General features: G+C 36.3%; 1 protein-coding gene across 6 annotated transcripts in view; it reads right to left on the bottom strand.

The window, feature by feature from the left end:
• LOC134486712 (platelet glycoprotein 4-like) overlaps positions 1-26,933 on the bottom strand; it is a 36,131-nt gene that overhangs the window by 2,579 nt on the left and 6,619 nt on the right. The window contains exons 2-14 of one of the 6 annotated variants that reach the window (XM_063286904.1): positions 26,474-26,566; positions 25,787-26,014; positions 21,019-21,179; positions 16,886-17,033; positions 16,318-16,497; positions 14,769-14,860; positions 12,821-12,867; positions 6,853-6,922; positions 5,581-5,768; positions 4,256-4,374; positions 3,161-3,234; positions 1,815-1,869; positions 719-883 (exon numbers count right to left, since the gene is read on the bottom strand). In XM_063286904.1, the coding sequence (XP_063142974.1) occupies positions 719-883; positions 1,815-1,869; positions 3,161-3,234; positions 4,256-4,374; positions 5,581-5,768; positions 6,853-6,922; positions 12,821-12,867; positions 14,769-14,860; positions 16,318-16,497; positions 16,886-17,033; positions 21,019-21,179; positions 25,787-25,906 (1,419 nt within the window). In that variant the 5' untranslated portion in view covers positions 25,907-26,014; positions 26,474-26,566. Of the gene's footprint in view, positions 1-702; positions 884-1,814; positions 1,870-3,160; positions 3,235-4,255; positions 4,375-5,580; positions 5,769-6,852; positions 6,923-12,820; positions 12,868-14,768; positions 14,861-16,317; positions 16,498-16,885; positions 17,034-21,018; positions 21,180-25,786; positions 26,567-26,933 lie in introns of those variants that run through there. The other 5 variants (XM_063286906.1, XM_063286902.1, XM_063286905.1 and 2 more) reach the window with 5 other exon arrangements.

Here is a 26,933-nt window from a genome sequence, read left to right as displayed (position 1 = left end):
GTTTATTTCCACTTAGGCTAGGGGAAGTATGCTAAGCTTCCCTTTCTGTTCATGTAGAGAAACATGGATATTGATATCTAGTCACAGTGGCCATTACAATGTAAAACACCCTGTACAATTTAGCCAAGACTCTTATGTATTTATCCACATTTCCATACTTTCTCTCTAAACTGAGTGACTCAGTCAATTAATTATACTATTATCTTGTAATTTTTTATTCTAATTCTCAGACAATGACTTTTAATTCATCATCAGCATGTCATGCTATTAAGCTCTACTTGGGAATAAGAAAGGCTAGCATCTACAATCATCCACCCAGGGTTTATGCTAATAATTCCTTTTGCCTCTGTTAATCAAAATCTATATATTGCTACATCTACATCTTGCTCTTATAAATTTCTATCTACTAAAATTTTTATAATTGTAATTTTTATAAGGTATAATTTTAATAATTTTTAAAATAAAAGAAATTAGCAAGTCTAAGTTTGGACAAAAAATATAATTGTGCTCATTTCCCTGTGGTAGTGATGATTTCAATCATCATTTGCTTCTTAATTTACTTTACAACAATAACATCAAAAGTTGGGATATATTAAGGCGTTATAGCTGGCTAAACACGTGCAAAAATGTATAATAATTTTGCTTTAATGTATAATCCCTTCTTGATGAGATGAAAACATACTTTGATTAGATGATACATACTTTGATGAGCACTTACTTATTTTCCATTCTTAGATCTGCAAGCACAGTATGAAATCATAAAAGCCACAAACATCAGTACTCCAACAACAAGTAAGACCCTCTCTACCAGGTCCAGGAGGTTTATTTTCCCAGTCACTTGGTTTCTGAATATTTCCACTTTCTCATCGCCAATGGTCCCAGTCTGCAATCAAGATAAACATTAACGTTATTTTGTTAAATTAATAAAACAAAATAACTTTATGCCATTCTCTCTTTTAAACATTCGCATAGCTGTCATCTACCTGTCTCAGTAAGGCAGTAAAATTCTCTTCCTGTCCAAAGTTGACCTAGTGCACATGCTGATGTGCGAAGTGAGTCCCTTGCCACTTTGATTAGGCTGCCTAGAGCTCGGCAGTGCATGTGCATCCATTTGATCTTTCAGATTCTTTGAACTATTTCACAACTTTTCAAATGTTTCCCGGTGTCAGGGAGAAAGGGCAAAGGTCAACAGCTGTACTTCCTTTGAAGGTTTGTGCAATGCATTTTCAAATTCTGTGACTAATGAATTTAGTAGCTTACAGCAAGACAGTTTACCAGGCGATAGGATTGTGAGTCTAGTCTAACCTGCCCTGATTAGGAATAATTGGTTTTTATCGTCACGGTTACATTCAATGAGTCATGAATTCTGTGCTATTACATATGTGTATGTTCTTGAGTACAAGTAAACATGTAAAATTATATGTCTGTCTGAAAAACAAACCATAAAATTTAACAAACAGTTCTATGTAATTTAGTTTTCTTTCTAATAGATATATCAAAGTGTATAAGCATATGTACAGGCAGTGTAAATACATTATATTAGAGTACATATATATTATATGTACTATATCTCATTTTATTTATCTTTTATTTTTATTTTTTAATGATCATTCCAATTTGCATCTTAAATGATACCCCTTTCCTTGTTACCCATCCACCAACCCCTCCTCCTATACTATCCTTCCCTCTCCCCTTTGCCTGTATGAGAATGCTCCCCCACACACCCACACTCTCCCACCAACTGCTGCAGCGTCATTTTAAGTAACAAAATTATTTTATGTAAAAATTATTTTAATGAATAATGAAGCACTAACCTCATTTAGCCACAGTATAGGTACAATGTAAGGTCTCTTCAGATTCCTCAGTGCTCTATAATATACATCGAAAATAATTGTGAGTATGCTTATGCATACCTAAAACACACTTATAGTAAATAAGCTATCAGAAATCAATTATTCATGTATATCACTTAAGATCTGATTTTGTTCTAGTCAATGAATCAATTTTTTTTTACTAACGAGTATTTCTTATTTACATTTCGAGTGTTATTCCCTTCTTTCCCGGTTTCCAGGCAAACATCCCTCTAATCCCTCCCACTCCCCTTCTTTATGGGTGTTCCCCTCCCCATCCTCCCATCATTGCCGCCCTCCCCCCAACAATCTAGTTCACTGGGGGTTCATTCTTAGCAGGACCCAGGGCTTCCCCTTCCACTGGTGCTCTTACTAGGATATTCATTGCTACCTATGAGGTCAGAGTCCAGGGTCAGTCAATGTATAGTCTTTAGGTAGTGGCTTAGTCCCTGGAAGCTCTGGTTGCTTGGCATGGTTGTACATATGGGGTCTCGAGCCCGTTCAAGCTCTTCCAGTTCTTTCTCTGATTCCTTCAACTGGGGTCCTATTCTCAGTTCAGTGGTTTGCTGCTGGCATTCGCCTCTGTATTTGCTGTATTCTGGCTGTGTCTCTCAGGAGAGATCTACATCCGGCACGTGTCAGCCTGCACTTCTTTGCTTCATCCATCTTGTATAATTGGATGGCTGTATATGTATGGGCCACATGTGGTGCAGGCTCTGTGGGTGTTCCTTCTGTATCTGTTTTAATCTTTGCCTCTCTATTCCCTGCCAAGGGTATTCTTGTTCCCCTTTTAAAGAAGGAGTGAAGCATTCACATTTTGATCATCCTTCTTGAATTTCATTTGTTCTAGGCATCTAGGGTAATTCAAGCATTTGGGCTAATAGCCACTTATCAATGAGTGCATACCATGTGTGTTTTTCTGTGCAGTGAATCAATTTTAATGGAGATGTCTCTCATAGTCTCAATTTACATATCTAATGTAGATTTCTAATTACATTTTATGGGATCACAGGTACATATTTTAGTCTACAAACGTACATGACCTAGAAGTTACAGTACTAATAATTGGATATAGGGTACATAAGAAGTGCCCTCAACAGTATCCAACTAATAGTAGTTAAAATAGACTATTCAATAAGCATCAGATCTGATTCTCCTTCAAGTAAAATATGTCCCAGATATTTAACAATTCCATATAGCATAAAGATGAAAAACCATAAGACATTCTTTCCATTTTTCTTCATTCACTCACAATCTTATAAGAAAGTGCTACTAATGCATTAATAAAAAACATTGTTAGGGAAACTCACTCTATTTTTCTAGCTGGCTTGACCAGTATGTTGACCTGCAGTCGTTTTGCAAACTGTAGAGTGAATCCAGTTATCTGAAAAGAACAAATTTAAATAACTATAAACTTCTAAAACATTCCTTTAGAATAGTCAGATTTTGCCTTTTCTATTATTCAAAGAGAGTAATTTTGTATTTAAAAATGAAAGAATTCTTAATGCTGAAAAATTAGAGTATTTAAATGAATAATGTACATAAGTTGTCATGTTCTACCTGCATTTATATTCACAATTGTACCTATATACATAATGTTTGCATGTATATATACATAAATATGGTGAAAGAATTTGTCTTAGCTAACTATAGTTTCCTTTAGATTGTGAAATAAACACAATTTTGTTCAGAAAGAAAGAACATTAGTAAAACAATACAAAAAGGGCAACGCAGTTCATGTAGTTGCTGAACTATATGTCCAAATATTTATTTCTTCATAGTCCACATATCAGTAAAGAACAGTATTACAGACATCTGTTATTTAAGGAGAAGTGTAAGTCCATAGCTCGCAGATGCTGAGGGTCAGTTCCAGAGCATGGTTGCTTAGCAAGCGTTAGACTATTCAGTACATCCATAGTCTCCTTTCAAAGGTTCAAAAAGATAATTATCAACGTAATTTAAATGCTAATAGTAGTACTAGAGCAACTGTTATATGTTATTCTTGTTATATATTTTGTCTGAAACTTACATATAATCACAATGTGCTTTCATCTACAATAGCAGTGATTCCTTACAAAAGCAAATCCAGCTAAGTGGAATAATAATAATACTCATAGTAGTAGTAATAATAATAATAATAATAATAATAATAATAATAATAATAATGATGATGATAAGGGACAACTACACTAACTTTTATTATTAGAATTCCTTGGTTCCAGGAAAAGCCTTATAAAGCTCCATTTGCTGAAACCAAAAATAAATTTCATGCCATTCATATATCAGAATAGGAAGAAATGAGTTTTATTCTCCTTGACAGTTTCACTGGTCTTAAGGGTATGATCCAAAGATAATTATTTTAATTTTAGAGAAATATTAATTAAGTCAGTGAGACAATGACTTACGGGTTCCACATCCAAGTATGTCCTATGTTCATCTTCGTTAGGATTCAAACCTTGGATAGGTTCTGAGACATCAGGACTTGCATGTAGGAAATGTGGAAGAGAAATGTACACAGGCTTTCCTGAAGACAATTGGAAGTAGATTACTGCACAGCTCACATATGACTTAAAATATTTGCTAGAGGATAACCTTTGGTAGATTAAAATACACTCGTTTCTGGAATGCTGAGAGTAAGAGCATTACATGCAGTTAGTATTCTGCAAAATAACATAAACAACTGTGACATTTTATTAAACAGTCAGTTGTCTGTTTTTTCACACACTAATTTCCAAAATTCTAATGTTCACTGTTGAACCCCATTGGAATATGTTCAACCGTCGATTAGTCCTACTGGTACACTGAGCATCTCAGTAGTTTGTTCTTCTTTATCATGATTATTCCACGATGAATACAAACATGACAAGGATGACTCTGAGGTCTGTGCTTTTCCCTTCTTAATGTAGGGGCACCAAAACAGCTTAGTTTATTCTCTGCTTTCTAGAGGCAGGGGCACTGTGATAATGGCAGATGATTAGAAAACTTATTGAATACTGGGAATTTTTCTTTCTCCATAACCATTAAAACAACATGGCATAATGCCAGTATGGTTTTCCTAATAAGTCCACTTTACAGTACTAAAACAAAACAGTAGCTTCAGGAAAAAGAGCAGAAAGAAAGCATGGGAAAAAAAACACATAAAAGCAAAACAGAATGTGCTACCACTAAAGATTACGTCCCATGAGCATTGCTTTCTTTCTTTTTAAATGTCCCATAAAAAAGGGTTATGGCTTAATATTATATTAGGTGTTAAGATACGTTATTCTCATTCATCCATTTCCTTCTCTTTCCTCTACTCTTTCATTCAACTAGCAGCCCTTCTCTAAGCTTTCTTTGCAAGTGAATTTCAATACTAATTCTTCCTAGCTTAAGATCTCATCCTTTCCTTTTATGGTCCCTATTGTAGTTTCAAGACCACAGAGAGACAGAGAGAGAGAGGAGAGAGAGAGGAGAGAGGGGAGAGAGAGAGAGAGAGAGAGAGAGAGAGAGAGAGAGAGAGAGAGAGAGGAGAGAGAGGAGAGAGGGGAGAGGGGAGAGAGAGATATTTCAGTTTATATTCTGCAGGTAAGAGAATATTTGTAATATTTATCCTTCTGAATATGGCATATTTTGCATAATACAATGTTATCTAGACCTATCTAAATTTACATGTTACACGTTAAAGAATAAAATCCCCAAGTGTAAGAAATACAAGTTCACACGGACTTTGATAACGAGCACATCTACATACCTTCTTTGCACTTGCCAATGTCCAGCACACCATAAGACGTACAGTTATTTGAGATTACTTTTTCAGTGCAGAAACAGTGGTTGTCTGGGTTCTGGAGTGGGGAGGCAAAGGCGTTAACTGGAAGAACAAATCTGTACACGGGGATTCCTTTAAGGTTCACTTCAGATTCAAACACAGCATAGATGGACCTACATGGGGTTTCAAGAAAAGAGCTTCATATTAGAGAAGTAGGTCCTCTTCTGGAATTCTGATCCTTTTGCTTGAATCAATTTATATTCTTGATCTAAGTTTTAAAAATGTCACATATTCCTCATAAAATTTTAAACTCTTTTTTAATTCGAAGGGAAAACCGTTGATGCCGCTTTTACATTTTAAGGCATAACATGGTTAAAAGCATAAGTTTACAATATACATCCTTTAGTTCTTAAAAATCTTTCAAGGTCAAGTCTACATGTGAACTGTCATGGGGGATAAATGTCAGAGAAGGTTTGTATGCTTAAATTCTTCCATCTAACAATATTTATGTGTCTTAATCAAGTTATACATTTGTGCTCAATTTAGACGTTTCCAGCTTTCAAAAGAGCTTAAAGAAAGAACCACTTGGGGGTGGGGAGTGGGAGAAAGAACCATTCACTTGGTTGGTTATGTGCATGGTGGGCTTGGATCAGATCTCTATCATTTACCCTGTGTCTACTATGAGCAATTCTTTGTGTCAGAGCTCATTCAGGATTCTCCAGCTACTCCTATGTGACATATCACTGTCCTCAGCAATCATTCTGGCATGTCTAATCAATAAATCTATCATCTCATCTTCATGGAAAAGACTGTAGATTGAAGGTAGTTGTACTCATGGATATATATATATATATATATATATATATATATATATATATATAACCCCACCATTTCAAAACTTTTACTGTGTGGATCTTCAACATAGCTCTGTAACAAATGTGTCATTTTCTTTGGATGTCTTCAGAAAGATAAGATCCTGTTGTTTACACTTGTTTTCTGTATCTTGAAACTTTCTCAGCAGACATGATGAATACTACTCATACAAGTCAAAGAAAATGGTTTGTACTATAGTGTCGAAATCTGTAAGCTAATTTGGAAGAATCAGTAAATATAAGTTCCATTTTGTCACATTTATAATTAAGAAATCAAGAGGAATATTTGTCTAGTTTTTACAAATAGTGGACATAATTATGCTTCCCGTTTTTTGTTTTAAGACGGGAAAGGGAAAAGTCTAATATTTACATTCTTGAAACTTACCTGCAAATGTCAGGGGAAAAAAACCTCAGTGTTCGAGACTTCTCAACAAAAGGTGGAAAGGAGGCTGCATCTGTTAAAAATCAAGCCAGTGACAAGAGTTTTATGTGATCTGAATTCTAGAAAAAAATCTGTAAATCTCTTTCTAGTATAGTCTAAAGAAATAAAGCATAAACTGCATACAAATTTTAAAGTTACCTACTAGGACAATTACTTTTAGAAAATAAAGAGGTATATTTAATTTACTCAAGTACATACAGGTTTTCATTTTCAACATATAATCAAAGTATCTTTTATTGCTAATGTACAGCATATGAAGTCTTACAGATCATTTCAATCATAACAGATATTCTAGCTATTTTTATCAATACAACACAGCCTAAAATGACTTGAGAAGAAAACTTCCATTAAAGAGCTCCTATTGGCCCATGAACATGTCTGTAAGGGAGTAAGATGATTTGAATGAGAAACACCACATAGATTAAATTTAAATGCTAGCCATCAGGAAGGAAGGTATTAGGTATGGCCTTGTTGGAAGAAGTGGGTCTCTGGGGGCTTTCAGGTTTCCAAAACCCAAGCCAAATCCAATGTCTTTCTCTTCCTGTTGCCTCCTGCACTGTCAGCCAGCAGTCATGTGCCCCTCCAAGACAACAATGGACTAAACCTCTGAAATTGTAACAAGCCCATAAATTTTTTTTCACATAAGAGTTGCCATGGTCATGATACCTCTTTATAGCAATAGAATATTCACTAAGACAGATCTTGGTGCAAGAGAGTGGGGTGTCAATTTGACTGCTTGTTGGTCAAATGTGGACTTTGGAACTTTGGACTAGAAAAGCAGGTGAATGCTTCAAGCAGAACCGTGCCAGTAGAAACATGGAAGCTGGTGCTAAAGAAGACTTGAACTGTGGGACTTGACTCAAGATATTTTAAAGGAAAAGAATATTAGTAAGTGGCATAGAGGTCATTCCTATGATATTTTTCAAAGATTATGACTGATCACTGCCCTTCTCAAATACATATATATCTGCCTAAGGCTAAATTGAAGAGTTTTGGCTTAAAGGCTATGGAATGGCAAAGGAGATTTTGTCATGTGGTTTGTAGTGGTGACACTTACGCAGAGCTCTTCTGAAAAGGAGCGAGGAAATGCTCAAATTCAGTTTGAGGAGAAAAGGAACGCCAGAAAGTGCAATGAGTAAAGTCCAGTGATCAAGGAGACTAAGAGTTTAAGGAAAAGACTGATGCTAAATGGAATAAGGGGGCGATGACCTCAGGGAAAGACTCACCCAGCTTTACTTCCAACTCGTGCAAAGCAATTACAGAAAACCTCACACAGTGAAGGAAACCATCAACTACCAAAATTGATAAAAATGTAACTGAAATAGAGGGCCAAATTCTTGTCCCAGCAATCAGCAGACCTTGGCATCTTCAGTCATCTCCTGGTACTAGGTTTAGAGTTAAAGTTATAAATCTCGTTTTGCAAATAAACAAAGTTGCTGGTCAAGAATATACCAGGGCTGTCCCTGCATGAAGGCCTATAGAAGCATTGCATAAATCTGTGACAGTGAAGTTTGGTTTGCCTTGCTGATGCCAAGACGTTGGAGATGCCAGACCTGGGACAAAGTCCAAGGAGAACTGCAGTGTGGTGCAGAACCGGAGAGAAGTATGTTACTAGCAACAAAGCTGATAGGAGTCAGTCTGAAGTATGCTTTGACATCAGACATGGAAATGCAAAATTTGGAGTTTTCTCATCTGTTCTCAGTCTTGCTTTGGTCCACTGTTTCCTCCTTATGCTCCCCTCCCATTTGCACTGGTAACATATTGGTGTCCCTGTTTGGAGGAAATATGTGATCTGCTATTTTATTTTGCTTTTATAGGGACTTATAAAGAGCTGTCCCTGCCCTCACCAGCTGCAGCACTTGGGAGAATGATCCTTGCATCTTGCCGGGGCAGCATAGTAGAGCTGGCCCTGGATGTGGGAGTTGCAGGTGAGCTGGTCCCGAGGGTATGAGCACAGGAACCTGTTCTGCCTCATATCTGCTGAGATGTAGCTCAGACTAGAGCTCTCTACGCCCTCATACTTTCACCTCTATGCCAGGTGGGAGAGCTCATGCTTTGGTCATGAGAGTGGCAGAACTGGCCGTGTCAGTTACCAACTGTAATTCCTGGCACGGAAGGCCCTGCACCCTGTTTACAGCAGGGTAGAGCACGCCCTATTTGTGGCAGTTGCAGATGAGTCAGCTCTGTGGTGTGAGAGTAAGAGAGATGGAGGACTAACTGGCCTTGACACCTCTCAGGCTCAATTCTAGAGTTTTGAATTAGCCCATCACAGCATCTACCCTATCAACGAATCCTGGAGTACATGAAGTTCCTCGTCCTACAGATCAAAAACTACAGGATCTCCACGACATAGGACAACAACAGGATATCCAAAATGAGTCCTGAGGTTCCAGTGTTGATAGCGTATCAGAAGTCAGATGCTTCATACCGGACTAATGAGTATATTTGCAACGAATTTTTGCAAGGAAAGAGACTATGTGGAAACCAAAGGCCACATGGCAGGATACACTGTGACACACTACAATTTCCAAAATGCACGGTTGCAAGGGAGGGAGGGTGTGTATGAGGGATGTGGGAAATGAGTGGGACTGAGGTACATGGTGTGAAATTCACAAAGAATCAATAAAAAGTTTAAAAAGGGGAGTAAAGAGAGAGATAAACTTTAATCTCAGAAGAGACATTGAAGTTTTAACTTAAACAGCATTGAGACTATGATAGAGTATTGGGGCTTTTAAAGTTGGACTTAATATGCTTTTACATTTTGTGATATGGCTGCAAGTCTGTGGGTGCAAGGAATGGAATATGGTGGCTTGAATACGAATGCCCCCGCAGCCTTATAATTGAATGTTCAGTCATCAAGGAGTGGCACTGCTTAGAAGGAATTAGTAGGTGTGGCCTTGTTGGAGGAAGTGTGTGAAGGAGGTCAGATTTCAAAACCCCTAGGTAGGTCCGTTGTCTTATACTTCTGACCTAGTATCCATCCAGATGGAGAACCCTCAGCTACTCTCTTGACCCATGTCTGCTTACGTGCTATCATGCCATGATGATAAGGAACTAAACTCCAGCTACTGTAAGCAAGCTCCAATTAAATACTCTCTTTTATAAGAATTGCTGTGGTCCTGGTGTCTCTTCACAGCAATAGAACACTGTCTAACTGTCTAAGACACAGAGTGTCTTGATTATTATTCAATGGAGGAGGGCCCAGCCCACTGTCAGTACTGCTATTTTCTAGGATGATGGTCCTGGCCTATATAAGAAAGTTAACTAAGTAAGATCTTAAACATGAACTTGAGAGCAAGCCAGCAAACATCATCCACACATAAAGTTTTGAAAAGTAGTTCCTGCCTTTAGCTCCTGCTCTGAGTTCCCTCAGTAGCGAAATAGAAAAATATGATACATCTTTTATTCCCCGTGTAGCTCTAAATCAGAGCGTTGTATCATAGCAATACAATGAAACCAGAATTTCAGGTATAATTCAAGTTCCTAAAAACCACACATGGCTGGAGACTATATAAATTACTGACAGATATATGCAATGTCTATTTACTGGTATGAAATAAAAAACCCTAGTAAAGCCACTGTTAAAGTTGTGAATGTGTTTCTGAAGCATCCAACCCTATTATCAGCTTGGCACTTTTCTTGGCATAAATGCTTTTAGTATCCCTAGTGTATCAGCATTGTTCTAGCATTTAACATTAATCAGACTTAATAATTTTTAATTTTTTCCTTGCTAGAATTTCTCATAAATGCTTAAAATATTTTTATACTTAAGATGATATTGTACTGCTTATTCAAATTTCAGTATAATTTTCATGGCAGACATTGAAGAAGTGAAGTTATCACAGAGAAGATAACTCTTCACTGTTCCACTAATGAATATGTCCAAAGTGAACCACCACTGGTTGTGTTTGGGTAAAATGTTCTGGCATATCATTCCATTACATGTTCATGTGTTTTTCTCATAAAGTTTTATTTTTTAACTTTATAAATTTTATTCTTGATTCATGCTTATATGAATAAAGAATCAAGAAAGTTATAGTGCTCTTGTTACCAATGTTTGATTCTTTCATTTCGAGGACTAGATAGTTTAAAATTTCCAGACCAGTAGGCATTTGTCTACACTTGAGCATCCAGTGATTGATCAACTAAAAGGTTATATATTGCAAACACTTAAATTATTTTTTGAAACATCACTACAGATACAGGATAGTTAAATCTGCAAATTTCCATAGTCAAGAAATATAAAATAGTTATTAGTGGAGTCACAGTTTTCTTTTGTTTACACAGTCATGTATGTGTGGAGACCAGCGAGAAACTTTGTACATAGCACTATAGATAATGTCCATCTTTAATTTTCTCTTATTGGGACCTGAAGCTTACTGGCTGGGCAGGCCAGTGAAGGAACTCTAGGTATCCATCCATCTCAGCCTACTCAACTGTAGAATTACTACTACACTTAACTATGTTCAATGTTTCCATTCATGGTTCCTAAGACCAAAACTTGGGTTCTTATACTTTTTATCATACTATTTCCTAACCAAATTATATCCCCACTACCCAAGAGATGCTTTTCTGAAAACAAACATTCTAAATGTGTATCATTCCTTTTAGTGGATGTGCTTCAAACCACAAGAAGATGCGATTTTAAATTATGATGGACACATGTTAGCATCTTTGTTTTACTGTCATTTGTCCCCTCCTAGTCCCATATCGAGAGTCCCTCTCACAGGGACCATCTCCTCGTTTCTCATCTCTCTTCCTGTTATGATTACCTCTGGAGTCTGCCTCTAGATCCCTAGTTTCATTACTCACGTTCCAGTCCTTATCACTAATAAATTCCCAAAGCTCTGTTCTCTTCAGTTCCTGAGACCAAAAACAGAGTTCTTAAGCTTGAAGCATTCATCGTTCATGACTGTTTAGGGACAGCATAGTACAGGAGTGTTAGGCTTATATAACAAAGTATTAAAATACTTAACTATTTGTAAAAGTGACCTTGGAAAACATTATTGTCACCACTCTTTCTTTTCTACTCTGTGAGAAAGAACATAAATAAACCTGTGTTTCTCAATTGTGCCTTTGGAAAGGTAGTCCTCGGTTTCCTTTGTTATGTAAACTTTCATCATCTTCATTGTATCATAGTCCTATTAAGTATTCCCTCACCTACTTTGTAAATATTATGTATGTGCTTCTTACTAATTAAAGGCTTTTCTTTGATTTAGATTACTTCATGGTATCTGATTACCATTGTGTTGTACAACCATAAATCATACATGGGAGAACAGTGTGTACTTTGTTTTTCATTAAGGACAATAATAACCCTTACCTAACTATATCCTAAAGCAAAGATATTGTTTCTTTGCATTCCAGATCTAATGTAGAACACATTTTTGCATATATTCTTCCTTATAGTAGATATTTAACCTTATTTTATTTTTTCCTTTTCTCCCTCATGCTGACCAACATGTCCAAAATAGGTTGTTTCTGCTCTCCAACCTTGTTGCCTCTACCTAAGTTCTGCTTCTTACTTGGGGTGGGGTTGGTAGGTTTTCCTTTGTGAAATTGTATTTCTTCACATCTTCATTGTCAGTCTACTACTGAAGAATAATTGACTAATAACTATACCTCTACATTTATTTTTACCTACTTTTTAAATGACAAATCCCTAAGAGAGTTACTTTACAAAGAAGAACTGTTCTTGTAATGAAACAAGGCTTATTTTCCATGGTTGATCTGAAAAATCCTATCTCATTTAGGACATATCCTATTCCCACCCTACCCAAAAATAGACTCTGAATTATACTGACTGGTAATCATAGCCCCTCAACCTGGATTTTCTTGGCTAGAAGAGGGGTAGATTTGTGGGAAAACGTGAAGTTTTTCTCACTATGTTTATGACAACAAAGATTCTTACCTGTGCCATTAATCATGTCGCAATAACTTTTCCAATAGGACAAATTCCTTAGGAATGAAAGAAAGAAGATAAACAAATACTCTCATTTCAAGAACACCATACTCATATTACTCTTTCAACTTTGAAACACTTCTTTCTTCAACACAGTACAGAACAGAGGCGTTGACACTAAAGGTTTAGTAACTATTCAACCTCACTCAATCCATATTTGTTTTCTCCCCTAATCTTATCACTATGAAGGAAATACTGGGCAACAGAAGAGGACAGACCATAAACATAAGCAGCTAGATGCCAAGCTCCTTAGAAAGCACTCTTACAGACATGGTTCTGGAAGAAAATATGAGAGATGTAGATCTCCAAGCAGGAATTGTTTTCCTTGAGAGAAATCAATTATGTGGTAATATGTTCAGTGTTCATCCTGATAGAAAAAAAGGTATTAAGGTCATTTCTGACATGAGCTTCCCATCACATAGAAGTGGGAGAAAAAAAGAAGAATGAGAGGGGAAAGGAGAAGAAGGAGAAGAAGGAGAAGAAGGAAGAGGAGGAGGAAGAGGAGGAAGAAGAGGAGGAGGAGGAAGAAGAAGAAGAGGAAGAGGAAGAGGAGGAGGAAGAGGAAGAGGAAGAAGAAGAAGAAGAAGAAGAAGAAGAAGAAGAAGAAGAAGAAGAAGAAGAAGAAGAAGAAGAAGAAGAAGAAGAAGAAAGCCAAGTATCAAGGCTGTGGATTCATAGAATTCAAAATACGTAAATATTTAATGTTTACTTTTCCTCATTTTACTTTTAACATGTTTTACATTTTTCCCAGTTTTGTAATGTTAGAAACTCAGAAACCAGTATTAAAATGGGACAGAACTTATTTATCTTTTATTATCTAAATTATGTATATTTATATATCGATCAGATTAAAAATATTAGCACTAAATCTCCATGAATATTTTAATCATTTGAGTAAGAAATAAAAAAACACTAGTGCCATCTCCTCCTAAAAATGTCTACTAGTATATCATATACAATGTTGATTAATCTTTTTAAAGGAAGTGGTGCTAGTTATACTTAATGAGGATACAGGCATCTAAATCAACTGCATGCACAATCTGACAACCTCAAGGATTCTTTTTCTTCTGATATTTATTAGTTTTCTTCCTATTTTACTGATATCAATAACTAGTATTCTTCCAGATAAATTGTCAGGAACGGAGATACAGAAAAGTATAGATTCATGAATCTATTGTGTTCTTTAACCTTTTCAAAGGTGACATTATATACTATGTTAATGTTCCTTGAAATACTAATTTCATTTTCTATCAGTAGGAAAAATTGGCATGGCAGTAAAATTATAAAGGTGTACGAATTCACTTTAAACACTCACCTGTTTTGAGTCATTTGGAAAAGATTAGTGTAAGGTATAATTTTTTCATATGGTCATTTTAAAAAGCACAATGTTTGCCTACCTCATAGACCTTTTGATGTTTCAACTCATTACCACCTAATTGTATGGATGAACTGTAGTGTTACACATGCTGCAGAGAAAAAAATTAATGCTGCATTTCTCTAAGAGAAGCTATGAATAAAGGCAAAGTTTTTATATGTTTATGCTGCGACTGTCAATCAGGTTGGTTATGAACAAGACAGTGCCATGAGGAGTATAATGTCTGGCAAAAAAAAAAGTTGCTAAGATTTCCCTTTAGCCATGTCTGTTTTATAGGCTGATGCTTGTGCCTTAAGTGTAGTAGTAAAGTAATACTAATAACTCATTAGAATACCCTAGTCTGCCTGCCTGCCTGCCTGCCTTCCTGCCTGTCTGTCTGTCTGTCTGTCTTTCACCCTCTGTGTCTATTTTTTCTCTGTCTTGCTCTCTGTCTGTCTCTCTCTCTCTCTCTCTCTCTCTCTCTCTCTCTCTCTCTCTCTCTCACACACACACACACACACACACACACACAGAGTTCCTTACCTTTTCCCTTTATAGGTATCAATTATGGCAACTTTGTTTATGTTATCCTTTCCATTGAAAACTTTATAAACTCCATCTACAGTGTTATTGTACTGAAAAAATATGAATAAAAGATTACTCATGGATCAACATTTATTTACTCCGTCATAATACGTATGCGTACCTTACTTTCACATTTTTCAAAAAGGGATCAGTCATTCAGCATCATTTTTTTATCATTTGGGATATATGACACAACATGAGTTTTACATTTCGAACTTAATGTATTTTAATGTTAAAATATAAAGGTTGTCCACAAATAAGTGTTATATGCTCACCCAAAATATAAGAAAATAAGTAACAAGGCTAATAGGTACCTTTCCAGCATTGCTGTGAGTTATCCGGCTGTCATGCTCTCAGGTAAGGACACACTGAGTTAAACTTAACAAAGCTTCTACAGATTCCTAAGTATACTCTAAATTCTGAAGTCATTAGTAGTGGTTACTAACATGAACAAGATCATACAAACACAATTAAAAACATCTCTCAGCCAAAGAAGGAGCTGCAATGATTTTGTCCAAATAATAATAGACTTTAATTCCTTCAGGCTTCTCTGTCAATGTTTAACTAATATACAACGAGTAACCTGAAACATTAGCCACAAGGAACGGAAGAACCGAAGCAGCACTGCTGTCCAGTGTCCAGTATACAACCATCAAAACAGAGACATGGGTTAGCCGTGTTGCTCTTATCACGCTGGGAATCTAAAACTTAAAGCTGAGGCTAAGTAGAGCAGGAATCACCAAGCTGGACTTCTCTCTTCTTCCTCTCAGCTCTCTCTGTGAGCATCCCCTTCTCTCTTTCTCTCCCTGCCCCTACCCTACTCCTTTTATCTGAAGATGTAGACTTCCCTGGCCTCAGTCCTTGGGGTCAGTGAACTTGCCTGAGTGTAGTTTCCCAATAAACCTGCATTTAATATATATATGTAAAAGAATTATATATATAATTCTTTAATATATATAAAATTTATATATATATAATTCTTATATATATATAAGAATTCTTATGTATATATGTATATATATATATATATATATATGAATCACCAAACTGCCATTCTGCGAAGTTCACTGGTAATTCTCACTAAGAGAAGCTTGCTGAGTATCTCAAGTGAAAATTCACAGTAACTTATTCATCGAAACTTTAATACAATTAAGGCTCTAGAAAATGAGGAAAGATATGATTATTATGTCTGATTTGTATACAAAGACATATTAACCTTGATTCTTTAGAAAAATTAAAAGTAAATACATCATGCAAATATTTACAAGTGAATTTTTAATTTTCTATAAGAGTAAAATTTGACTAATTTTTAAAGTAAAATTTAGTCAAACATATTAAGTAATTATTCACTATGAAAACTGATAACATGAAAGATTTTGTCTTTAAAAATAATGATATGTTCACAGATTAACTAGTAAGGCTAATAATATGTGAAATTATAAATGTTTCCATTAACATTTTATTTACATACTTAAAAATATAACAAACATTTATATTTGGTACTTACAGGATAAAACACACCAACTGTGGTACTTATAGGATATGGAATCAAACTCAAGAATGGATCTTTGTAACCCCACAGGAGTTCCTTCAAACTTCGTGTTTGGAACATAGAAGACTTGGACTTTTTGATAAGGTTGTTGAGCACACCTTGAATAAATGAGTTTTGGTAGATATGTGGTGCAGCCTACAAAAAAAAATCAGAGTCTGAGAAATCAGTATATTACATTTCTTAATTAAATGGATTAAATGAAACAATTGAGTTCAATTAAAATCAAAACAAATCTTTAAAATCTGCCAAATCTTGCCTAACCTAAAATTATAATTTGTGGCATTTTTTCAAACCCCTTATAAGATTACTTTTTATAAGAGCTAGTTTTAAATTATACTAATTAATCAATCAATTAAGTCAATTGATTATGCTGATCGGGTCATCTCTCCAGATTACAAAATACTACAAAACAGTTTTAGTTTTTTGAAGTGATAAAACAACTCAAGCCAAATGATGAGGATACTTCTTAGGTTAATTGTGACATGCTCCGAAATGGTCCACATAGCATCTGCTATTCACTTACTGCCACAGCCAGATTGGGAACTGTGAAGTTGTCATTCTCTGTTCCAACAGACAGTGAAGGCTCAAAGATGGCTCCATTGGGTTGTACAAAAGAGACAGTGCTGTCCTTGGGGTCCTGAGTTATATTTTCCTTGGCTAAATAACGAACTCTGAAACAAACAGAAGTCAACGAAATGGGGGGGGGGGTCAAAGACTTGCTGCATGACAAATGTCTCAATTTATTCAACAAAATCTATTTGAACCCAGAACAAATCACAATTTACACTAAGAGAATGTCATGATAAACATTAGCTATTACCACATCTCTGGCAATTGAACCAAAGGGTATTAAACCTGGAATAGGAAGTAGACTAAAATGAACTGGGTTAAAATAGACACTAGGCCTTGTGCTGGTTAAAATGAAATGGGTTGGAAACTCATTTTGGTAGCCATTCCAGGTGGTGGTTGATCTAAGTAAGGGTAAGTGTACATATGAAGGACTAATCGTAGCAAGGTTAAAATACTGAAGTGCTGAGGATGTGGTTTGAGAAATGCAGGTGCTTGAGTGTTGTTTAATAAAAGAATGAGAGAAAAAAGAGTAAGTGGGAATGAAAGGCACAAAGTGAGATTTCAGACATACAAGGGCTATATGATTAAGTGGCAGTCTTTATCCTGAAATAAAGAAGATCAGAGAGTATGAATATATTTTTTATATTAGAAAGACCTCTCCAAGGCTCAGGCAGAGCATGTAAAACACAGAGGGGAACCGTACCATCAAACTGCTGAACTGAGAACAGGGTCCCAGTTGGAGGAGTTAGAGAAAGGATTGAAGGAGTGGAAGGGGCTTACAACCCCAGAAGAACAACAATGCCAACCAAACAGAGCTCCCAGGGACTACACATGGACAGACTCATGGCTCCAGCTGCATATGTAGCAGAGGATGGCCTTGTTGGGCACCAATGGGAGGAGAAGCCCTTGTTCCTGCTAAGGCTGGACCCTGTGGTGCAGGGGAAGGGGTTGGAAAGTGGAGGTTGGGGGAGGGGTTGGAAAGAGCGTGGTTGGGGAGGGGGCATGCCCTCATAGAAGAAGGGGAGGGAGATGGGTTAGGGGGCTTATCTCCAGGAAACTGGGAAAGAGAATAACATTTGAAATGTAAATAAAAATATCCAATGAAAAAAAGAAGAAGAAAGTCGATCCAACCTACCTGTTCTTGGGTACATACATGAAACCACCATTAGGCAACCAATAGTCATTTCTTATTTAAAGGGATCCAGATCTAACTCCATTCATCTTATATATTGATGCCTTAGTTCTAATCTCTTGGCTTTAATGCTTGTAATAGTTTTCATGACTGTGTTAAAAGGTGATTGTTTGGTGGAAAAACATTTTGTCAGAACAAAGTAGACATTACAATGAAATAGGATAGACCTCACAGCACAATATTCTGTTGTTAGATATCAATAATGGGAACTGAATTACAACTATAGTTGAAAAATCATGAGCTTACAAGTTTCACAGGAACTTTTGAATTCCTATCAAATACAGATTATGGGTCCCCATAAACATAATGAATTTGGACTATGTTCAGTGTTTTCTTACTTTTTGGTATGTTTTAGCCCAAGCTTGAACTAGGTAGTTCAGCTGGCTGGCCTCAAACTTGCTATGGGCCCACCTTCTCCCAAGTGCTGTAATTATAAAGTGGGTCAGCATACCTGGTTCTCACTTCTTCATAAAGTAGCTGTATTATTTAAAAAACATGCTCATGGTATAAAAAACAAGAACAGTATTTAAATAGATGTTGTAAAAAGCTTTATCATTTATTCTCCATTGAGTAAGATACTTAAGCAACCTAACACTGAAACAACCCAAGGAATTAAATTCCTAGTAATGCCTTTTTCATAAAATATCTATTTAAAATTCAGGTACCATCAGTACTGATTCAAGTAAGGCTACAGCAATTTCAGAGACTTCAATGCAGGGATGACTAAGTGAAACAAAAGCTAAATAATTCCGATTCATTTTTTTCCTAACTGGCACTTACAACATCAAACAAGTAGATGGCACTCAGTAAGAGAAAATAAAATCAGTAAAGCATGCCTCATCTTAGGAAAGTTATTTTGAAAGAGCATAATCACTCAATTTCTTTTTTATTGGATATTTTCTTTATCTACATTTCAAATGTTATCCCCTTTCCAGGTTTCCCCTCTGGAAACTCCCTAGCCCTTCCTCCCTCCCCCTGCTTCTATGAGGGTGTTCCCCCACCCACTCCTCACCCACCCCCACACTCACTCACTCATTCACTCCCTTCCACCTCCCAGCCCTGACATTCTCTAACAGTAGGGCATCTAGCTTTGGAAGTGCCAAGGACCTCTCCTCCCATTGATGCCCAACAAGGTCATTTTCTGATACATCTGCAGCTGGAGCCGTGGGGCCCGCCATGTGTACTCTTTGATTGGTGGCTTAGTCTGTGGGAGCTCTGGGGTGTCTGGTTGGTTGGTATTGTTGTTCAAATTTTAAAATAAAAAAATGGATGTCTTTGGATATATTTGTTAACAATGTCAAGAGAAATAGCCTTCTGCACATGCTTACATGATGCCTTCATTACTATTCTTGCCAAAGAAAATATAAAATTTAAAAGGTAAAATATCTAGAAGGAATTATAGTATCAGAATTATTATAGATTGAGATATAATTATGATATTAAACCATGCAATTTTATGCTTTAATCATGTCTTATCCTGACAATTAATGCCTCATCTATATCATTTTAACAGTCATTGGCCAAACCAACCAGTGCTTCTGTTTTAGGGGACATATTTTCCAACATCTTCAATTTAAAATGGATTCAAATATCATCAAAGGCATGTATGTCATACTCTCACCTAACACACAGAATACCTCCATATAGTAAACTTTTTTTTGAGATTTCTTAAATCTGATTCTTCTTCCTTTGTTTGAGGCAACTAGGCCAGCTAAAGAAATTCCAGTTTGATGAATTCTTGAGACTAGAAGTATACTTCATCAAGGACAGTTTGTAATTGCAATACGAGAAGAGCTTGCTATAAATCCTATTCCTTCCCAGCTTTCTCTGTTGCCTTAAGAAGCAAAACAGATGTATAATCTATCCTTTTATAGTTCTGTACAGAAATAGGTTATAAGTTATAGGCATAAATCCTATAGTAGAATAGTTTTTTCAAGTGCCTTTGACTACTCTAAAAGTGGAAAAGAAGAGAGTCTATAATTTAAATATAAAAAAACTGTATGTAGAAATATGACTACCAGCTCCTATCTATCTCTATATGGATGTGGACAACATTTGGTGGTATCATTTTGTGCCCCCCTCCTCCTCCTCTCCCTCTCCCTCCTCTCCTTCCTCCTCCTCTTCCTTCCTCCTCCTCGTCTCCTTCTCCTTTTGCTTCTTCCACTTTCTTTTTCTTCCAACAAAAGGTGCTGAATTATTATTTCCCCTAGATGCACATATTTCAAATTTTATTTATAACTTTATTAAATAAACTATTAAAATATTTAAAAGTATAAGAGAGTGAAACATTGTAAGCTTTAAATTGCTATTTAAATCTCAATGCATATCTGACTTCGACACTTAGCAGGGGCTGCATCTATGCACAATCATTTCATTTCTGTGGTTCTCAACACTGAACTCATATCTGATTTCCACAAAGGAGTTTGAAATAACCAGGTAGAGTCTGTTCCATCCACTTGTTGTAGCAGTTGATGGGTGTTACGGTTGTTTCTGACCTAGAGGCCACACCAGGATAATCACAGAAGTAAGATACCTGTTTCCTTCTAAGATGTTCATCATGCATTCATAAATCTCTCAGTATGCCAACTGGACATTTTGGAACATGACTCAAGTGTCAAACAACCATCCATAAAGTTTTTAGTAGGGGAGCTACTTAGTAGCTTTAAACTTGCAATAAATTCTACAGCTCTTTTTGATATAATATATGGTAACATTTGGGTAGCATATATTGGTAGAACCTAAATCTGTAGACTAGGATCCTTTACTTGTAGGGAAAACATTTTGATGTAAATTTTGTTGGCAAGAAATAAGTACACTTCAATGCCATGGAATTCCTTAGGAGGAAGAGTTCTCAGAAACAGAGTGAGACCACTACTCCTGAAGAGTCCACTCACCTGTATGTGTAAGGACCTCTCTGTTTAACCTTGATCTTGCTGCTATTCTTTGCCACTTCCTCTGGGTTTTGCACGTCAAAGATCCAAAACTGTCTGTACACAGTGGTGCCCGTTTTCACCCAGTTTTTGAAAGCAATGGTTCCTTCTTCAAGGACAACTTCCTGCAAAAAGGAAACAAGTTTGGTTTGTTTCTTGTAGTCAACATGGAAACTTCTAGGACCTTGTTATGTTTAGTCAGAATAAAAGGAGCACCTTGTGAGAACTTGTGTAACTTTGTCACACACTTGAAGCAGGAATGCTGTCCACAGAAAGGGTGTTCTCTTGTTAATGTTTATGAAAAGGATCAGTGTGTAAAGGATGGAGTCATCCTTGTTGCTTTTAAAGTAACCTTTCAAGTGAACCTGTGGCAATATTCCCTTAGTCAATAAACAGTAAGTTAAGCTACTTCTAAATGTTATTAAACCAAAGCTTTCAACAATAACGACGACAACAGCAACAACGATGACGACAATAGCAGCAGCCGAAGCAGCAGCAACAACAACAACAGCAGCAACAAAATCCCTTTTTTCTAAAGTTGGGCAATTCAAGGTATTATAAGTAGTATTTATTAAATGAAGATCATAAACGCTTGAGGAAGAATTACATAAATATGGATATTTCCTCTTTGGGATCCTGTTCTATATAACCCCTGGGAACCATGTTTGAGGATTGCAGGATTGAGTTTTTACACATAATACAACTCCTTAATCAGTCATGGCATCACTACTTTTCAAAGAGCAAAATTAAGAAGGGAAGTGTGGTATGGTGTGTGTGTGTGTGTGTGTGTGTGTGTGTGTGTGTGTGTGTGTGTGTCTGTGTGTCTGTGTGTCTGTGTGTGTGTGTGTGCATGTACGCGTGTGTGCATGATACACATTAGAAACCATGTATACCAGCAGTGCTGAAAATATGAAACAAGAAAATATACAGCCTCATGACTGGAAAGCCTTTTTTTAGAAACTGCCTCCTGTTTAGGAGCTTTGGGACCAAGTGGAAAGCCACTAAACCCATTAGGGTTCATTGTCTGCAAGGTAAGAGAGTTACCATAGATGCTTGCCCAGCTTCTTTCTAGTGCTTTTACTCTCTGAACAGGAACTCTGTGTAGTCATAGTAGCTACTGCAAACAAAGAGAGCTTATAGCTTCCAATTAAGTAATTTGAGAAGAATGCCCATATTCAAGAGTGTTCAAAGAGAAGAGGAAGAAACGTATTTCATAGAAAATTAGCCTAAGGGAGTCCATGAACACAAGAACAACCTAACCTACTTTCCTCACCTGGAAATATCAATTCACTGAATGAGTCAGGAAAGGATAGAAAGATGTGACATGCTTTTTGAAGTTGAGTCTCCTTGAAAGCACATGACTGGAATAAGTTGCAACTTGGCAAATAGTAGCTCAGTCTTAGGGAAATTTGCACTATTGGGCCTTATACCAGTCGTCTCTTGGTTCATGCTGTTACTGGTTTCCCTCACATATGCATACCCTGATCACCTGTTTAGTTAGTAGGTGTGAATTGAGTTTCCTCTCTTCATGAAATGATACTGCTTAATGGTGGGAATGATGGGATTAGATAAAATCAAAGCAGAAGGTGAGGATGTCTTTGGAAATGCTGTAGCACTGTAACCCATGCACACAGGAACAAGAGCTGATCATGTGAGGTTCAGATAGCTATTGCTTTTCCAAGGTAATTTCCTTTAAAAAAGATATGTAGCCAAAATGCTTATTTCCACACTAGCCCAGTATCAGAGCAAAGTTGCAGAACTGACTGTACCCAGTTTTCTTTAGATAGTGTTTGTGAATATTAAAGCTGAAATCTGTATTGACTTATGTCACAAGACTATGGATCTACAGGCCATAAAATATTTAAGGCCCAACTTAATAGTTATTGTTACTCAAAAAGCAAAATTATTTCAGTCCTTAGTGAAAATCAGTCAATATACTCTTATGAGATCAGAAATGACTTCTGACCACACTTATCATTTTGTTCTTTGAACAGAGAAGCTAGTAGACGTTTAGGGTGGGGCAGCTATCACTGAAAAGCAGAGGTGTGCACTCTAACTTTGACAGTTGTGTGGGTGAGTACTCTTTTAGTACTTTTTTTCCATTGGACACACATTTTTCTTAGATATTTCTAAACTTTTTGATTTATTCATGCTACCAATTATTCCTGCTACAAAACTGTGCTTTGATACAACTGATTGTCTCAAAGATTATGAAAACTAGCTTGGGAAATGAGGCCAACACTCATGAATATGACATTTGGGCACTGTTAGTTGATACTTTTTCAAATGAATGTGGGTGCCATTGGGCAGGTCAGAAACCCTTTCTCTACCGTTCATTTTGTTCTGGGTAGGTTTCCTTCATTTGTAACCACTATTTTCAAACTCTCTTTTTACGGGTTCTCATTATGAGCTCATATCAAATTATTAAAGATTTGATTCAGAATGATGCTAGCACTCACATGTTACTCAACAAAGTTTATATGAACAAATTTTGTTGAAAAAAATATTAACTGATCAGTACCCAGCCATTGTTCTTGTTGGATATAATATTGTATCCTAGAAGATTGTGACTTTGTTTTTTCTCCAAAGGATAGTTCCAGTCTATGGGTTAACAGAGACAATAATCTATGATGGACTGTGTGGAAACCACAAGTAATAAAATAAAAAGACCTGGAGCAGTGGCAGTTCCCTTTCCCCCACCCCCATCATCAGCCCTGGTCAAGCAAGCCTCTTCTGATCCACCCTTTCCCTTCTTTGTAATTTTATATTAATAATACTACCAAGAAAGATAATCCTACCAAAAATTGTGTTAAGGATCATATATAGTATGTATATATATTAGTATGTATATTTCAAACCATTTATTGTACAATATAATATGTTTTCCATTACATGGAAACATGTAAGTGATGACTGTATAATTATTGAACAATGTAGTGTGTGTGTGTGTGTGTGTGTGTGTGTGTGTGTGTGTGTGTGTGTGTATAGGAATGCTTACCTTTAATATTCTACACAGAGAGATGACAGGTAAATACAGGGAGAGGGAATATTTCAACTTAAATCCTCAACACTTGTAATGAAACAAGTAAAATGACAACGTAGTAACTTCTATTTGTGAATAACTATATTTGAGGGTTTTTATATTAATTATATTAAGCCAGTGCTCCTGTGAATTCAAATACTGCTTGGTTATATATTCTTTTTCTTGAATGATCATATTTTTTTTTGTCTGCTGTGTGAGCTCATGCTTAAATTCTACCTGTCTTTAAGAGTATAGATTAAGGAGTAATAACAACCACTTAACTACTTGCTTGATTAGCATTGCTTACCCAAACAATTTTTGTACCCATACTATTAAACATTTAAACATTTATTTTAGGGATTCTATCTTCTCAGGCCCGTAAAATATTTCATGCGTCTAGTTTTATTTATTTATTTTTTAATGAAATAGGTAGTTTGTTACCTTTAGTCTAGAATAAGGGTACTTTAATAAAACAGTATACATAGAGAGACAATTAATAAAGTAATTCCATTAACTGCTTTGTTGCTTCAGGAGCAAGAAGGTTTCTCCCTAATAAACTTGCCGCGATATGACTGGGTGCCAAACATACTGGTTTTATGTTACTGGGTTTTGAGGTTACATCTTGATGAAGGTGATGTAGCCAGAATTAACAAGTAGATAAGAGACTGAATGGTCTTGGCAATAACAGAAGTTTCAGTGCACATTAATACAATTAATTCATTGCTCTGGTTCTCTGCAGTATAGTTACCGTCATTCTAGTTTAGTAGAGTCAAACTAACTTGGAAAGTGAGGCCAGTACTCCTGCATTTGGGTACTGTTGTTGATACTTTTTGAAATGAAAATAGGTGCCTCTGGGCAGGGCAGAAACTTTCTCTGTACCCTTGACTTTGGTCTGGGTAGGTTTCTTTCATTAGTAACCACTAATTCCAAACTACTGAATTTCCTTCAGGACCACAGCAGAAAGGCTTCCCTTAATATATCTTCAATTCACTAAAAGTTCTTTGAATTTGAAGCACAGAACAATGAACCAAGGAGGGAGAGGATTTTGTACATATTCATATATTTATATCATTCCAATTAGAGTTTATGATCCAATTTATTGATGTTTGCCAAAATGTGTCCTACAGAACATTTTCCCTGAACGTTTGACAAAGTCAAATCCTGAAGTGAGTAAACAGAGACTCTTTATTAGTAATGACAATTATACCTGTTTAAATGATCAGTTTTCAGAGCTCCTCATTAAATGTTAGACACTTTTTGACATGCTAACACACATAAATATGTGCATTTTTCATGGTTAACTAAAACGCAACTACTTTTATAAACATACTCTTACAAAATACTCACTTGAATATTTCTATCCAAAAGCACGTCAGTCTACTCCAAAAATGAAGAAAATTGTTTCTACTAAACTACATGATTATAACCTGCAGTTTTATCACATTTGATACATTTAAGATTAATAATATCTTCCAGTCCATTTTAAGTTGTACTCCTAAGAGTGTATGCGTTCCTTTTGTATACATTGTAATGTTTCCCACAGGCTTACTTTATCTTGTGGGGTTACAGTGACTCACAATCACCTTCCTTACTCAAAGCATAAAGTTACCAGGCAACATAGAACAAGCAAGCATCCAGAACAATAACACAGTAACAAGAGACAAGGTAGAAGAAGTAAATGGCACAAAAGATTCTCTCAATCATTTTTACCCTTTTGATTGTCTTCTCAATGAGCAGGTCTCCAACCGGCATGAGAATGCCTCCAAACACAGCCAGGACAGCACCAATAATGGCTCCAGTAATGAGCCCACAGTTCAGATCACAGCCCATTCTCCTCCTCGTGCAGCAGAATCAAGGGAGAGCACTTGCTTCTTGCCAATTCACAGGTACAATTACAGTGCTTTCTATGTGGCCTGGTTCAACTATTAGAAAGAGGACCTAAAAAAGAATCTGGAGTATCAGCACGAAAAGAACAAAGTGCAAAGAATTCATGCAACTGATACAGAACATTTTGCCAACTAACCACAAACAAATCTTTTGGTTTGCTACGACATGCTGGTTTTCTAGGTCCTACTCCTTCTTTTTGTTCACAAAAACCCACCAGAAGCGGAAGCAACATCAAATAATATGCTCGCTTTAAAAAAAAAAACTTTTCTGTTTTATATTTTCATCCCGGGGTGATTGACATACTATAATCTTACCTAAGGAAAGCTATATAAACATCCCCATCCTAATACTCCTCACCACAGGATGCATGATTTTTTATACCTTCACTCCCTATCTAGTTTCTCCACCCACACAGAACCCTCAATGCTCTGCCAGAAATTCTCCTGCAAAACAAGTGTGGCTGGACTGATATGCCTTGTCTACTAAGCCATGGCGGTAGTGGTAACATACCTAATTCATGCATGAACAGCAGTATCTGAGTTGTGTGAGAAATAGTCCATTGAGACTCAGAAAGTTTCAAGACTTCGAATCCCTTGTAAGCTACTTGTCAAGACAAAAATGCAGAGGAAACACACATTATCACAAAATTAATACTAGCATTTCCTTTCATGTCATCATAGCATTAAGGAAAACTCTATTTCTTTTCCAAATTTTATGCTCATGTCTGACATTTTTGCCATACAGTATGGAAGACATTAAAGAAACTTTTAAAAGTATATGGTTTCTAATCTCATTATCAATGATTTTGACAAAACATAGGTTAAAGGATTTGAAGATGCACACACACACACACACACACACACACACACACACACACACATATAATGTCAATGCTCTCAAATACAGTAGTATTGCTATTGTACACTCCATGTGGTCAGTTTAATTTGTGACATCTTATTTTATGTGGCTA

The sequence above is a fragment of the Rattus norvegicus genome, chromosome 4 (genome assembly GCF_036323735.1).
Source record: "Rattus norvegicus strain BN/NHsdMcwi chromosome 4, GRCr8, whole genome shotgun sequence".
Taxonomy (NCBI): domain Eukaryota; kingdom Metazoa; phylum Chordata; class Mammalia; order Rodentia; family Muridae; genus Rattus; species Rattus norvegicus.
The sequence above is the reverse complement of the archived record's forward strand: the minus strand, read 5'-3'. Positions and strand labels throughout refer to the sequence as shown.